The sequence below is a fragment of the Salmo salar genome, chromosome ssa14, assembly GCF_905237065.1.
Source record: "Salmo salar chromosome ssa14, Ssal_v3.1, whole genome shotgun sequence".
Classification (NCBI taxonomy): Eukaryota; Metazoa; Chordata; class Actinopteri; order Salmoniformes; family Salmonidae; genus Salmo; species Salmo salar.
Window position 1 is genome coordinate 21,773,501 of NC_059455.1, and position 17,340 is coordinate 21,790,840.

Below are 17,340 nucleotides of genomic sequence, written 5' to 3' on the forward strand. Positions count from 1 at the left end.
TAGAGGGCCAATGGCACGCTGGAGAAATGAGCTCTTCACGTATGAATCCCGGTTTCAACTGTACCGGGTAGATGGCAGACAGCATGTATGGTGTCATGTGGGCGAGCGGTTTGCTGATGTTAACATTGTGAACAGAGTGCCCCATGGTAGTTATGGTATGGGCAGGCATAAGCTATGGACAACAAACACAATTGCATTTTATTGGTGGCAATTTGAATGCACAGAGATACCGTGAAATAATCCTGAGGCCCAATGTCATGCCATTCATCCGCTGTCATCACCTAATTTTTCAGGAATGATAATGCACAGCCACATTACGTAAGGATCTGTACACAATTCCTAGAAGCTGAAAACGTCCCAGTTTTTCCATGGCCTGTATACTCACCAGACATGTCACACATTGAGCATGTTTGGGATGCTCTGGACCGACGTGTACGACAGCGTGTTCCAGTTCCCTCCAATATCCAGTAACTTCGCACAGCCATTGAAGAGGAGTGGAACAACATTCCACAATCAACAGCCTGATCAACTCTATGCGAAGGAGATATGTCGCGCTGTATGAGGAAAATGGTGGTCACACCAGAAACTGACTGGTTTTCTGATCCGTGCCCCTACCTTTTTTTTAAGGTATCTGTGACCAACAGATGCATATCTGTAATCCCAGTCATGTGAAATCCAAAGATTAGGGCCTAAAGTATTTCAATTGTCCTGATTTCCTTATATGAACTGCAACTCAGTCAAATCTTTGAAATTGTTGCATATTGCATTTATATTTTGTTCAGTGTAAATGACCATTTTCTATGGCAGTATAACATCACCAAGAAATATCTCATATGTATTAATTTGCAAGGGTAATGTACAAGCAATATTTCTTGGATAGATAGTAATGGACAGATCGTTGCAATTAGATTCTGATCTGTTGTCACTTTCAGTTGCTGGTAATCATTCATTCTTTAGAAGACAACTAAGTAGGCATTAGCGGTGGTTAATACCAAAGATTAATTGAAAGCAGTTAAAGCTGTTTATTCTGAATTACAGGACACCCTTGAGTGTCTGAAGGAAAGTAAGAGATTCCTGTCACGTCATGACCATAGTAAGTTGTTATTTTCTATGGTTGAGTAGGTCAGGGCATGACAGGGGGTAATTGTCTGTTTTTATATTTCTATGTTTAGTTTCTAGTTTTGTATTTTTAGGTTAGGTTTTGTTTGGCATGACCTCCAATTAGAGGAAGCCGGTTGTCGTTGTCTCTAATTGGAGGCCATATTTAAGTTGATGTTTGTCCCACTGGTGTTTTATGGGTGATTATTATGCCTGCTCTGCATCACGGCTTTCTTGTTTTTGTATTTCAAGTTTATAGTTTATTGCATTAGTTTCACGACTGAATAAAAGATGTGGAACTACGATCACACTGCGTATTGGTCCGATCCTTCCGAAAGCCCTGACAATTCCAGACAATCAATGGTGTGTTTACGAGTTATTGAAGACAGTGAGACAATTTAGGAGAAAGTAGTCTGGAGGCATTATTGTAATAAAATAAAGCTGTATACCATAATAACAATAGATTTGTCTGGGAGACTGTCTGAGAAGAGGCAAATCTTAGCCATTCTTTTAGGGAAACTTGGTTGGAAAAATCTAACAGTTAAAAGAAAAGACATTCAAGGCCCTTCTGAGAGGCCCTTTCAACATGATGTGTGTTATTCTAACTATAGTATGGTCATTGGCAATGTTCCCTCTAAGCTGCGCTCAGAAGCAAGAGATTGAACGTCATTGAATTCACTCCATTAGTTTGCACTATATAGATCAAAGTTTGTGATCAAAGCAACATTATGTCAGCCCCTTTTCAATGCAACAAACCAAAACAAATCTAACTTTGCAAGATTGAGTCTGTGATTTTGTAGTAGGCAGAGCCAGAGCGCAACGGAGTAGCATTCTATTGGCGGGTAGCTCTCGAGGGTTCTTGAATGCGCTCGTGAACATTTGTTGATATTCTTTGCTAGTTAGCGAGTTATTAGCCCAGTTATAGATAAGTATAGGTCAGCAATGGGGAGTTACTGCTGGCCACAAGAGCACAAAACGTGTAGGCTACATTTCAAGCAGTCGTTGAAAAGCAACTCAGGTAAAAAGCTTATGTCTTAAAGGGGCAGTGTTGTATTTGAGACAGGCTTGAATATGCAAATAAGCCAATAGGCTTAGGGGTAGCCAACATTGTCTAATTCTCTGTATGGTAATAATAATTAATTTTATTTTGTGAAGTTCTTTCTTGCATCACACAACGCAATACAATGCAATTTACTGTCACCTATTTGGCCCATGGTGTTACAGACCAAGTAAAAAAATCATTCATAATGTAAAAATGTTTTTTATTTTTTTATTTTTTAAGTCTCATGCAATGTAGGCCTGCATTGAACACCACATTTAGGCTACTGTAGGCTATATCATAGAAAAGCTATTTCCATGTGAAAATGTTATGGGATTTGCTCCATTGTTTTTGTTGGTAGACCTACATTATGCTCAAATAGCCTATTGGCTACTGTCTAAAACTGTAAGGGTACAGCCTCAGTGTTCACTGTAAACGTGCGCCGGAAGATGCACAAAATTCTCAAACGTAAAAATTTCCGCTCACAAGACCTAACATTTGCTCAGTGCCCCAAACAATTAGAGCGAACATTGGTCACGAGCGTTGTAGCGTTATTAGCCCAGTTATAGATCCGTTCTAGTCAGCAATGGGGGAGTGGTGGCGTCCTACAAGAGCACGAAACGTGTGCATTTCCAGCCATCTTTGAAAAGCAAGTCAGGTAAAGAGCTTTTTTTCTGTAAGGGGCAGCGTTGTATTTTGAGAATAAGCTAAGTAATCAATAAGCAGAGGGTTGCATAATTTTGTCTGATTCTCTGTAATAATGGTATGGGAATAATAATGAATTTTATTTTGTAAAGTGGTTTCACGTTCTAAAATGCATCAGCATTTTCAGTCACTTCCTTGTCTGAAGGACAAGTGGATAAACAGGTTAGTGTCAATCCCTACATGTTTTCTTTTTCATGGACCTACATTCCATGAAAAAAAACACATTGAACGCCACACATTGGCTGCTACTGTAGGCTGAATGATAGAACAGCTATTTCCATGTTAAAATGTTATGGGATGCATTTTTCATTTTATGGTAGGCCACTGATAGTACTACATTATGATCAAATAGCCACAGTAGCCTACTTGGCCACTGTTATAACTGTAATTTAAAGCGGGTACAGCCTCAGTGTTTACAGTAAACGTGTGCCAAAAGTTGTACCAAATTTTCACAACGTTCAAGTTTGTGCTCAGCTGACCTGAAATTTGTTCAGTGCCCAATTGTTTTTGGAGGGAACATTGGTCACAAATACATAAATTATTCTGAAAGTCCATAGCCTTAATAATGAAATATGTTTGTCTTTTGAGGCATTTGGAGAATTGAGGTGTCGTTATCCTGATAGCATGCTGAGAAAACAAACTGTCTGTCTGTTGCTTTTGGCCACAATGGCCTGGCAAATAGTCTTCATTAATTATGTGGCCCATGTCTGGGTTAAAGCGTCATGGCCTACATACAACTATAAAACATCATTCTACCTTCCTACCTCACTGGCCAAGCATTAGAGCTGGGCAATATAGACAAATTCAAATCGTGATAAATTGCCTGAATTGATGCGATAACGATACATTTATAACAATGTGCACCAGTTTTTTTTTGTACTATTCTTTAAACAACTACTACTAGTCTGATGGTTGTAGCCACCAATTGTCCCATTAACATTAACCCATATTATCAACCTTATTTCACATCAAACTTGACATTTCTCTAGTATAGACTACTTATCATAATGAACGATATCAGCAAAATGCCTGCAATAAGTGCTCGGTATGGTCGGTGTCGATCATTTTCGGTTTATCGTCCAAGCTCTACCAAGTGTCACAATACCATTCTTCACTATTTATCAACTTATCTCCTTACAGGACAGTGCTTCTTGCATGAAGATGACCTATACCTACCATGGGATGTGTTCCAAATGGCACCTCTATTATTCCCTTTTCCATAGGGCTCTGGTCAAAAGCAGTGGACTATTTAGAAGAAAAAAATGTATATATATATATATATGTTTTATTGTCACATACAAGAGATAGGTGCAGTGAAATGTGTTGTTTTACAGGGTCAGCCATAGCAGTACAGTGCCCCAGGAGTAAATTCGGATTAAGTGTCTTGCTCACCTTGTCGACTTAGGTATTCGAACCAGCAACCTTTCGGTTAGTGGCCCAACGCTCTAACCACTAGGCAGAATAGGGTCCCATTTGGAACACACCCTACATCTCAGATTTGCAACATGCTTACAAAGCATGATTGCTTAAGTTCCCCATATACAAAGGGAACCCATTTTCTTCACGTTACCTTGCTTGTAAAGTGTCACAACAAAGTTATCAACCAGGTAGTCTTTAGACTGTTATTTTGAAGAACAGAAGCTTATAAAGGGGATCACACAAAATCCCACACACAAGGGAGTGGGATGTGCTGATGCCTACCCATTGGAACAAGTAATATGAGTAGCAACAGAGGAGAGAGAAAGCAGACACCTCGGCCTTCTTCTTTCAGGTCTGCAGCCGCCTCACTAATTACTAGCGCACATCCATCCATTGTGCCTGTGTCTTCTGCAGAGGACATATGTGCCCCCGTAATCTCCTGGAATCAGCCATTTTAACATACCTAGCCAACTGAATTATGTAAACCCAGATTAAGGATTTGGGCAGAAACACATCTGCCCTCTCAATACAGCGATGGATGCCACAGATGCATACATACAACAATGCTACTTATGTGATTCACAACCTGGGTATTTATTGAGATCTGTACCTGTGTGTCACAGTTAGGCTAAAGTCGTAAACACATTGTGGGCGGTAAGGTCATTTGTTGTGCTTTGAGCCGTTTCATAACACTGTTTATGAGAACATGAGAAATATGCATTATGTTGAGAACAATCAGTGTGTATATCAGTACCGAAGTGGATAACTAGCCTACATACTGAAATTCATCACAGAGCACTTGTGGTGAAAAAGCTAACACTAGAGTACATTTCTGAGGGAGTCTGCTCTTTAAAAACCTGCTGCTGACCCCCATCCACAAAGTCTTTTGAAAGCTAATCAGATTGCCTGTCTGAACGCCAGCCCTCACCATGTCCACTGCATTAGGATGGAAACCTGATACGTCTAATGGGAGGAAGGATAGGAACTTACTCGGCTGTGACCAAGTCCTTGAATTAACAAAATGCTGCCATATGATTCTGAACTGGTAGTACTTTGAAGCAGAATCACATACAATTCAACCTGGCATGATATTGCATGTTGTAACTGCAGTTCATTTCTATAATTCAGCTGGTTCAGATGGGACAAAAACAGTGTACTATTGTGTAGTATTGTTCCAGTAAACATGTACATTACAGTTTAGTCATTTAGCAGACGCTCTTATCCAGAGCGACTTACAGTAGTGAATGCATACATTTCATGTCTTTTTTTGTGTGTTTGTACTGGCCCCCCGTGGGAATCGAACCCACAACCCTGGCGTTGCAAACACCATGCTCTACCAACTGAGCCACAGGGAAGGTATGAAACAACAAAACATCATCAGCTTCCAGTACTCTACTCAGCAAACTGGATGCAGTCTATCACAGTGCCATCCGTTTTGTTACCAAAGCCCCTTATAGCACCCACCACTGCGACTTGTATGCTCTAGTCGGCTGGCCCTCGCTCCATATTCATCGCCAGACCCACTGGCTCCAGGTCATCTACAAGTCTATGCTAGGTAAAGCTCCGCCTTATCTCAGCTCACTGGTCACGATAACAACACCCACCCGTAGCACGCACTCCAGCAGGTATATCTCACTGGTCATCCCCAAAGCCAACACCTCCTTTGGCCGCCTTTCCTTCCAGTTCTCTGCTGCCAGTGACTGGAACGAACTGCAAAAATCGCTGAAGCTGGAGACTTGTATTTCCCTCACTAACTTTAAACATCAGCTATCTGAGCAGCTAACCGATCGCTGCAGCTGTACATAGTCCATCTGTAAATAGCCCACCCAATCTACCTACCTCATCCCCATATTGTTTTTATTTACTTTTCTGCTCTTTTGCACACCAGTATCTCTACTTGCACATCATCATCTGCTCATTTATCACTCCAGTGTTAATCTGCTAAATTGTAATTATTTCGCTACTATGGCCTATTTATTGCCTACCTCACGCCATTTACACACATTGTGTTATTGACTGTGCACTTGTTTATTCCATGTGTAACTCTGTTGTTGTTTGTGTCGCACTGCTTTGCTTTATCTTGGCCAGGTCGCAATTGTAAATTAGAACTTGTTCTCAACTAGCTTACCTGGTTAAATAAAGGTTAAATAAAAAAATAAAATCACATTTTACAGCAGAGGAAACATGACCCATCTACATGACCCATCTATAAATCTATAAACCAATTAGATCATTATAAATGTAGCAAACAATGCGTTGGTCATTCAGCTCAGCGTTCTCTAAGTAGGAGACATGCTGTCCACAGAACTAGAATGAGTTCTAGAATGAGTTCTCATTCTATTTCTATGATGCTGCCCTACCTGAAGTACAGCGACTTGGCCATGTGGGAATTCCTGGCCCTCCTTAAGAGTGAATAGGATGGCGCTGGTCGCCATGGCGGCCATGCTGATGTTGTAGTATGGTCCTTACTGGGAGTCACTCACATTAGTTAACCATGGCAGAGAGAGGCTGCATCTCCGCCTCACTCTGACCATTATCCCTGACTCCTGCTGGCTCTAATGCCTCTAAAGTCCACTTTCACTACTCTGGCTCACGGGGCAGGCAGACGTCATCCACATGGGCGTACAGTCCTACACAGTGACAGATGTCATGTCAGCCTGAGCAAAGCTCGACAGTACTATATGCACGTAGCCTACCAGCTACCCGCTCAGCCACTAGCATAGATAGATACAGTACTTCTCTATGGCCGCTAGCCTGTTCATCACTAACTCTGTAGGCTACAATCTGCACAGAACAGTCAGAGTGAGTGAGTGACTGAGTATCTGTGTAGTGGTTGAAGCTGCATATTTTGCCTGGCGAACGGAGCTGCATATCAACACGGTTGGCACGGCCCTCGGCAGGCGGCAAAGAGCCCAGCATGGGGAAGACCCCATCTCAGAGCAAAGAGGAAGCCCGCCAGGCAGGGACCCGCATGGGGAGGAGGGGGGCAGGCAACTCACTGACATTGCCCACTGTCTGCTGCCCCTCCGCCCCCCTCCTCAGAACAATACTATTCAGCAAACTCACTGCAGCGTTGAGAACCCCAAATATATCAACATTAGCTCCCTGTTCAGACCAACGGAGGGAGGAAGCGCACTGTGGAATACAATTGTCTTGGTCTCACATGCATGGATACAACAATGCCTAATTGTCCTATTATATTGACTGCATGCGAGGGAGGGAAGAAAGCAGTCAGGTTTACAGTAAGGCCATTATTTCACAGGCTTATAATCCTGGAATCAAAGACAGATCTCAGAATAGCACTCAGGACTGATAATGGATGGGAACATAATGTGGGAACATAAGATGTGGCTATGTTCTTAAAAGGCTGTACAACCCCCCCGCCTTTCTTCCACATTTTAATATCTACAATATCAGCTATACTTTGGTGGTGAAAAATGAATAACCAAATGATGATCAGTAGATAGGCCTAAATCCACTCATAGAGAGGCAGAATTAAGAAAAGAGATGTGAATTCAGTTCCTTGGTATTAAAACATAAAAAAATATGGAAGGAGAGAATTGAACAGCCTACCTGTCATTTTCTGAAGGTCTCAGGGAGGGCAGTCTGAAGCTGGTGTTGCGGTCCAGTTTGGTCTGACTCTTCGTCCGCTTTATGGATCCCTTCAGTCGTTTGCTGAAAAACCCCTGAAAAACACAACAGAAGAAATGACCTTCAGGAGAAGTGCTACACTCAGAGACGCACATTTGTTAGTATGTCTGGCTGTCTCTACTGTGGGCATCAGCAGCTGTTGCAACTAGTCTGTCTGCATTGGGAGAGCTGCTGTACCAATGAATGGCTAATGTGTCACACCGGTCATAAACTCTGTCAGTTCAGAATTTCCAATGAATGTTGTGTAATGTGTAGCCTACATAGAACTAGAATGAAGTTTTGTACAACACTATCACTGTCTTAGATTTTGTTTGCTCATTTTGTGATATAGTAACTACAGTGTGACTGACCAGCTGACCACAATGACCACGTTGGAGAGTGAATTCCATTGTCATGCTCTGGTGACACATAGGAAACTGGTAGTGTATTGTGAAATAACCCCACTCAGACTGAATACTATGACGAGGTCACATTGAAACCAATAGGGGTCTTGAGTCAGAGCTGAGACGGGGTGTAGTCAGTGACCTTTTACCCCAGTATTACTCACATCTAACACCCAATCACTTCCTTGAGCTTTTTCTGCTTCATTTACAGTGAAGGGTGAGATATCAAATAAAACATGGAGATATATTATATAGGTATATATATATCCAGATCATGTTTTATTTGATATCTCACCCTTCACTGTAAATTAAGCAGAAAAAGCTCAAGGAAGTGATTGGGTGTTAGATGTGAGTAATACTGGGGTAAAAGGTCACTATATATATGCAATTGTTGTTCTTTTATGACTTAATTCAATGGTTGAAAGAAGACACTTGTAATTTTGAAATTATTCATAGGCAGATATTGTATATCTTGGAGTAGTGTATAATGCTTACCCTGGCCTGTATATTGACATAGGATATGGTAATGCAACACAGAGTACATATTGTGACCTCTGACAGTGAGAGAGTATTGCTAAGTCTGCAAAGGAAAGCCATGTTACTTATTAGCAAAGCTGCAATAAACACTAGGAAGTGCACTCCACTATAATTAGATGTTTATATGCTTTGTAAAATTATTCACAATGAGGAGAGGTAGAGAGAAATAAAACATTTTACGTCCACAGAGAGGACAGGAGGTCTGTCAGCTTTTTGTCACTCTCATTCACCTTGGCAGTGTGGAGGAGGTGAGTTTCAAACAGCTCATTTTCAGTCAGAGACAATAACAGCACAATCCTCTCCCCTATGCTCCCATGGGTGCCTGAATTTATAAAGCCTGTTGTGTCAGCACAAGCTGACGGCAGTCATCACTGACTTGGTCCACAACCAGCACCTGGTTGGGGGATGTTACAGTAGATAGAAGCTACTCAATAGTGAGGGCTGAGAGCGCCAGGAACCTAGACGTCTCTAATTAGAAGTGCTGATCTAGAATCAGTGTTGCCTTTTAGATCATAATGAATAAGATTACACGGACCTGATCCTATCAGCACTCCCACTCTTCAGACACCCTGAATCTCTCTTACTTGAAACAGCCAGGTTACACCATTGGGAACATTCAGTGGTGGAAAAAGTACCCAATTGTCAAAGTATAGATACGTTAATAGAAACGTACTCAAGTAAAAGTAATCCAGTAAAACACTACTTGAGCAAAAGTCTAAAAGTATTTGGTTTTAAATATACTTAAGCATCAAAAGTAAATTTAATTGCAAAAATATACTTAAGTATCAAATGTAAAAAAAAAAAAAAATCTTATATTAATCAAATCAAAGTGTATTTGTCACATGAACCGAATAAAACAGGTGCAGACCTTACCGTGAAATGCTTACTTTCAAACTGTTAACCGACAATGCTGTTTTAAGAAAAATAGAGTTAAGAAAATATTTACTAAATAAACAAAAGTAACACAAAATAACAAAAACGAGGCTACAGTATATACAGAGGGTACAGGTACCTAGTCAATGTGCTGGAGAACAGGTTAGTCGAGGTAATTGAGGTAATATGTACACATTGGTAGGGGTAAAGGGGCAAAGCAGACGGCACCATTTTCTTGTTTTTAAAATTCATGGACAGCCAGGGGCACACTGCAACATTATTTACAAAAGATGCATTTGTGTTTAGTCAGTCCGTCAGAGGCAGTAGGGATGATCACGTGTTTTCTTGATAAGTGCATGAATTGGACCATTTTCCTGTCCTGCTAAGCATTCAAAATGTAATAAGTACTTTTGGTTGTCAGGGAAAATGTATGGAGTAAAAAGTACAATATTTTCTTTAGGAATGTAGTGGAGTACAAGTTGTCAAAAATTGAAATAGTAAAGTACAGATACCTAAAAGAAAACTACATTAGTAGTATTTTTACTTTACACCACTGGGAACATTCCCATATTGCTGTGCAGGTAAAATAGCTTGTCTATAGAAACGGACAAACATTTAAGCAGACAAACATGAGTCACCTACCCACTAGTGGAAGTAGGCTAGACCCTTTGGTGAATCTAAAACATGACATAGAAAAAAATGTAAGCTATCAGAGACCTTTTTAAAAGTAGAAGTTTTTCTTCAAATGTAGAAGTTGTTCTTCATCTATCCTTAACAAAATCTTCTAAGCGCGTAACAAGAAACCCTATAACAGGCCAGAGATATGAGTTACGGTGATGCATGGCCCAATTCTTTTGGCTATAAATATCACCAAAAACATGTCTCTGCGTTTTCGCAGTCCTTTGAGGCACACTCCCACATAGTCTCTGATTAGGAGGCAAAAGTTTTCATATATATATATATATCTATCATAACACACTTCCATATTTACTTCACAACAACTGCACAGAGTTGGTTCGAGACTTCAAGTCCACGTCTGAGAATGTGAAAAATGCTGATGCATTCTGTGAGAAGCTATAGTAAGGTAAGATTTAGCTAGATAAACCCACAGAGCTCCTATTAAATGAGTTCTATGTGTAATTCTATGGATAATCCCTCCTCCTTAGGCCAACACAAAAATGACAAGTACTGCTTCATTTTGAGGAGACCAGAATGACATGAATCAGAATGTAGCTCTATGAGAGACGTGGTGGTATAACAGAGAGGGCGGCAGGTAGTCTAGCGGTTAAGAGCGTTGGGCCAGTAAACTAATCCCCGATCCGGCAAAGTGGAAAAATCTGATGTTCTGCCCTTGAGCAAAGCAGTTAACCCCCAACAACAACAGCTCCCTGGGCACCGATGACGTGGGTGTCGATTAAGGCAGCCCTCCGCACCCCTCTGATTCAGAGGGGTTGGGTTAAATGCGGAAGACACATTTCAGTTGAATGCATTCAGTTGTGCATCTGACTAAGTATCCCCTTTTCCCTTTCACTAACAAGGTTGAAGCACCCTATTCCCTGCATAGTGCACCCTATGGGCCGTGGTCTAAATTACTGCATTACAGTGCATTCAGAAAGGATTCGCGTTCCTTGACTTTTTTCACATTGTTGTATTACAAAGTGGGATTAAAATGTATTTAATTGTCATTTTTTGTCAACGATCTACAAAAAATATATGAAAAATAAAACACAAATATATCTGGATTACATAAGTATTCAATCCCTGAGTCAATACATGTTAAAGAGTCACCTTTGGCAGCGAGCTTTCCACACCTAGATTGTACAATATTTGCACATCATTATTTTTGTTGTGTTGGATTTGCCCCAAACATAACGCTTTGTATTCAGGACATAAAGTTAATTTGCCAAATGTTTTACAGTTTTACTTTAGTGTCTTATTGGAAATAGGATGCATGTTCTCAAATGTTTTTATTCTGTACCACCTTTATTCTTTTCACTCTTTCATTTAGGTTAGTATTGTGGAGTAACTACAATGTTGTTTATCCATCCTCATTTCTTCTATCACGGCCTCATGGTGAAATCCTTGATTGGTTTCAAATCAAATCAAATGGTATTGGTCACATGCGCCGAATACAACAGGTGTAGACTTTACAGTGAAATGGTTACTTACGAGCCCATTCCCAACAGTACAGAGTTAAAAAGTAAGAAAAATATATATAATTGCTAAATAAAAAAGGAAATAGTAACACAAAAAAATAATAAGGCTATATACAAGGAGTACCAGTACTGAGTCAATGTGAAGGGGTATGAGGAAATTGCGGTAATACAGCATGTACATGTGAGTAAAAGTGACTAGGATATACAGTATAATAAACAGAGCAGCAGAAGTGTGAAGTGTGAAAGTGTGTGTGTGAGTGTGGCGTCAATATGCATTTACATTTACATCATTTAGCAGACGCTCTTATCCAGAGCGACTTACAAATTGGTGCATTCACCTTATGATATCCAGTGGAACAACCACTTTACAATAGTACGCATGTGTGTGTATGTAGTATGTGTGAGTGTGTGGGTAGTGTCACGTCTGCTTCCTCTCTTCCCACCCCTGGCGCTTGAGGGCGCCAGGCTGCCCTGCATCACGCACTCCTATCATCCATTAAGCAACACCTATCTTCCCTCGTCATGCGCATCAGCGATATTGGACTCACCTGGACTCACTCATCACCTGTTATTACCTCCCCTATATTTGTCAGTTCCCCGCTTCTGCATTAACCTCTCTTGGGTAGGGGGCAGTATTTTCACCTCCGGATGAAAAGCGTGCCCAAAGTAAACTGCCTGTTACTCAGGCCCAGAAGCTAGGATATGCATATAATTGGTAGATTAACAGTTTCTAAAACTGTTAAAAATAATGTCTGGGAGTATAACAGAACTGATAAGGCAGGCGAAACCCCGAGGACAAACCATCCAGGGAAAAAAACAAATTGAGGTCATAGGATTTTCCATTTCTTTTCTATGGGATACCCTTATTATTAGGAGCCTGGTTGCAGTTCCTATGGCTTCCACTAGATGTCAACATTCTTTAGAAATTGTTTGTTCGATGTTTTTCTTTTGAGAAATGAAGAAGTAGTGCTATTCATGGTAAGTGTCACTCCAGGTGGACTCTACTGTTTTGATGCGCGTGAACTGGAGCTCGCTTCACGTTGTTTTCATCCAGTATTGGAAACAGTTTATTTTGTCTTAAATTTTATCGATTATAACACATATTTTCAAGAATGTTAAATATTTGAATTTGGTATTTTAGAATTTCGCACTCTGCAATTTCACCGGATGTTGGCCAGGTAGGAAGTTAATTGTTTTTTGTTTGTGTTACTCGTTTGCTGACGCTGTTCCTGTCTCGTTCCATGTCTGTTGTTTATTAAATGTTTTACTCCCCATACCTGCTCCGTCTCTTCAGCGTCCATCCATGTGACAGAATGCAGAAGCCATCACACAAAGCATCAGGGAGTACTGGCGTTCCAGTTGGTATGGTGGCATCAGCTCTGGGTCTCCACCGATGGAACCGTGGGTGCCTAGCCAGCTCGTCAGGCTTCCATGCCCTAGCTGGTTCTAGAGGTTTCCTTGCCTCAGATGGCACCCATCCCACGTCCGGCCTCAGCCAGATAGTCAGTTCTTGTTCGCCCAGCCAGTCCAGGAGTTTTCTTTTGTTTTTTGTTTTGTTGGTGACGTCGGGGTGGATTCCGCTGCCGATGGAACCGGGGGTGCCTAAACCAGCCCGTCTTGCATCCACGCCCTGGCTGGCTCGAGAGGTTTTGTTGCCTCGGTTGGCACCTGGACTCACTCATCACCTGTTATTACCTCCCCTATATTTGTCAGTTCCCCAGCTCTGTTCCCCGCTTCTGCATTAATTGTTTTTTTGTTTGTGTTACTCGTTTGCTGACGCTGTTCCTGTCTCGTTCCATGTCCGTTGTTTATTAAATGTTTTACTCCCCATACCTGCTTCGTCTCCAGCGTCATTCCATGTGACAGGTAGAGTCTAGTGAGTGTGCATACTGTAGAACCAGTGCAAGGGAGTCAGAGCAAAACAATTAAGGTAAATATATTTAATAAATAATAGAGAGGGTCAACGTAAATTGTCCGGGAAGCCATTTAATTAACTGTTCAGCAGTCTTATGGCTTGGGGGTAGAAGCTGTCCGGGTGCCTTTTGGTCAGACTTGGCACTCTCGTACCGCTTGCCGTACAGTATCAGAGAGAACAGTCTATGACTTGGGTGGCTGGAACCTCTGACAATTGTTAGGGCCTTCCTCTGACACTGCCTGGTATAGTCCTGAATGGCAGGGAGTTTGACCCCAGTGATGTACTGGGCCGTACGCACTACCCTCTGTAGCGCCTTGCAGTCAGATGCCGAGCAGTTGCCATACAAAACCGTGATGCAGCCAGTGAAGATGCTCTCAATGGTGCAGCTGTAGAACCTTTTGAGGATCTGAGGACCCATGCCAATTATTTTCAGCCTTTTGAAGGGCAAAGGGCATTGTTGTACCTTCTTCACGACTGTGTTGGTGTGTTTGGACCATTATAGGTCCTTAGTGATGTGGACACCAAGGAACTTTAAAGCTCTCGACCCGCTCCACTACAGTCCCGTCGATGTGAATGGGGAGATGTTCGGCCCTCTATTTCCTGTAGTCCACAACAAGCTCCTTTGTATTGCCCATGTTGAGATAGAGGTTGTAGTCTTGGCACCACACTGCCAGGTCTTTGACCTTTTCCCTATAGACCGTCTCATTGTCGTCGGTGAGCAAACTTAATGATGGTGTTGGAGTCGTGCATGGCCATGCAGTAGTGGGTGAACATGGAGTACAGAAGGGGACTGAGCACGCACCCCTGAAAGAAGGGGACCGCCACGCTGACCCCCGTGTTGAAGGTCAGCGTGGCGGATGTGTCGTTTCGAACTTCACCACCTGGGGGCAGCCCGTCAGGAAGACCAGGATCCAGCTGCAGAGGGAGGTGTTCAGTCCCAGGGTCCTGAGTTTAGTGATGAGCTTGGAGGGAACTATGGTGTTGGACGCTGAGCTGTAGTCAATGAACGGCATTCTCACATAGGTGTCCCTTTTGTCCAGGTGGGAAAGGGCAGTGTGGTGCTGTTGGGGTGCTATGTGAATTGAAGAGGGTCCAGGGTTTCTGGGATGATGGTGTTGTGAGCCATGACCAGCCTTTTAAAGCATTTCATGGCTACAGATGTGAGTGCTACGGGGCGGTAGTCGTTTAGACAGGCTACCTTGCATTCTTGGGCACAGGGACTATGGTGGTTTGCTTGAAACATGTAGGTATTACAGACTGAGTCAGAGAGAGGATGAACATTTCAGTGAAGACACTTGCCAGCTAATCAGTGCATGCTCTGAGTACGTGTCCTGGCGATCAGTCTGGTCCTGCGGCCTTGTGAATGTTAACCTGTTTAAAGGTCTTACATCAGCTACGGAGAGCGTGATCATACAGTTGTTTGGAACAGCTGGTACTCTCACGCATTGTTCAGTGTTGCTTGCCTCGAAGCGAGCATAGAAGACATTTAGCTTGGCTGGTCGGCTTCCGTCACTGGGCAGCTCTCTGCTTGGTTTCCCTTTGTAATCCAGGATAGGTTGCAAGCCCTGCCACATCCAACGAGCGTCAGCGCCGGTGTAGTTGGATTCGATCTTAGTACTGTATTGACACTTTGCCTATTTGATGGTTCGTTGGAGGACGTAGCGGGATTACTTGTAAGCATCCGGATTAGTGCCCTGCTCCTTGAAAGTGGCAGCTCTAGCCTTTAGCTCAGTGCGAATGTTGCCTGTAATCCATGGCTTCTGGTTGGGATATGTACATATGGTCACTGTGGGAACAACGTCATCAATGTACTTATTAATGAAGCTGGTGACTGATGTGGTTAACTCCTCAATGGCATCAGATGAATCCCGGAACATATTCCAATATGTGCTAGCGAAACAGTCCTGTAGCTTACCATCCACTTAATCGGACCACTTCCATATTGAGAGTGTCACTGGTACTTCCTGTTTGAGTTTTTGCTTGTAAACAGGAAGATATAGTTAAGGTCCAATTTCCAAATGAAGGGCGGGGGAGAGCTTTATACATGTCTCTGTGTGTGGAGTAAAGGTGATCTAGAGTTGTTATCCCTCTAGTTGCACAGGTGACATATGCTGGTGGAAATGAAGTAAAAAAGATTTCAGTTTTCCTGCATTAAAATCACCGGCCACTTGGAGCACCGCCTTTGGATGAGCATTTTCTTGTTTGCTTATGGCCCTATACAACTCGTTGAGTGCGGTTTTAATGACAACATCGGATTGTGATGATAAATAGACGGCTATTTTAAATTACAGATGAATACTCTTGGTAAATAGTATGGTCTACAGCTTACCATGAGGTACTCTAACTCAGAATAGCAGAACCTTAATATTGAGATCGCGCCACCAGATGTTAATAAAGAGACACACACCACCACCCCTGATCTTACCGGACTCTGACGTTCTGTCCTGCCGGCGCAAAGAAAAAACAACTAGATTGATATTATCCATGTCCTAGGATGGAATAGGAAGACCATGTTTATAACGGAGAGTTTTAACACTGACTGAGCTGCTGAAAGCCCATGGCCATCAATGGGGCTTTGGTGGAGTTTTAACTGAAATAAAGCCTAATCAAGTACAGAGAGGGTTGGGTCTGCAGTCTGCCCATACGCTTCAAACAAGGGAAAGACTTCTGGATATCAAAATAATATAAAATAGCAAAATAATATAAAACGGCAACAAATATTAATGGCTTCCTAATTGCTTCCAACATAACAGTTATTGTATGTGAAACTGTACAAAGAGGCTTAAAATGTCTAATGTGTGTGTTTTTTTCTGAGGGGTTTGTTAAAGCAAAAGACAAGTTTTCGTTGGACATCCGTGTACATTGGACAATAAACATATTTTCTAATCATAACAATAGCACTCACCGGTACTTTGAAGGGAGATGAGTTGGGTACGTCGAGGGATATGTTCTTCTCTGAATTCCCCAGGCCTGAGATACTCCGCCTCCTGGGGGACCTCTCACCAGACACTTCTGTGGACAACAGACAGAGAGAGAAGGAGAGCGAGCAAGAGAAAGAGAGAGCGACAGAGAGATTAGACAGGACAGACAAGAGGAGTGAGTCTGCACTTTACTCCACTAACTCAATACTACTCAATCAATCTAGCTAGCTGCCTTGGACTGGGGGAGGTTGCGTTAGATGAACACAGATGCTGCCACATTTGGGAGAGGGAGCCAGAGTGATGGGTGTACAAGCTGTTGACGATATCTAGATCACCAAGGAAGAGACTGAGGTGGGCTGTACCGAGCAAGCAACTACCTCAGGCCACAAGCTGCCACGAGTCTGTGTTGTGGTCCCCCAAAAGACAAGCTATAGCATTGAATGAATGCACTAACTCAAGTAAAAATGTAAAATAAATCTCAGAATGCTATTCAGAGGGGTCTGTAATTCATTGACATTGAGGTTCCTGCTATAAGGTCACATAGTGTTATTCGCTTCCCTGTAATCCTCTGTGAACATTCTGGATGATGAAAATAAAAACATGACAATATTAATCTATTTCTCTGTAGAAGATTTTATTTTTG

At 42.2% G+C, this 17,340-nt stretch overlaps 1 protein-coding gene across 8 annotated transcripts in view; it reads right to left on the reverse strand.

The window, feature by feature from the left end:
* The window catches only part of LOC106569068 (ras GTPase-activating protein nGAP), a 100,584-nt gene that overhangs the window by 23,691 nt on the left and 59,553 nt on the right, over positions 1–17,340 (reverse strand). For 6 of the 8 annotated variants that reach the window (XM_014140017.2, XM_014140016.2, XM_014140014.2 and 3 more), the window contains 2 exons: positions 16,682–16,788; positions 7,835–7,947 (listed from right to left, as the gene is read on the reverse strand). In XM_014140017.2, the coding sequence (XP_013995492.1) occupies positions 7,835–7,947; positions 16,682–16,788 (220 nt within the window). The remainder of the gene's footprint in view (positions 1–7,834; positions 7,948–16,681; positions 16,789–17,340) is intronic. The other 2 variants (XM_014140015.2, XM_014140022.2) reach the window with 1 other exon arrangement.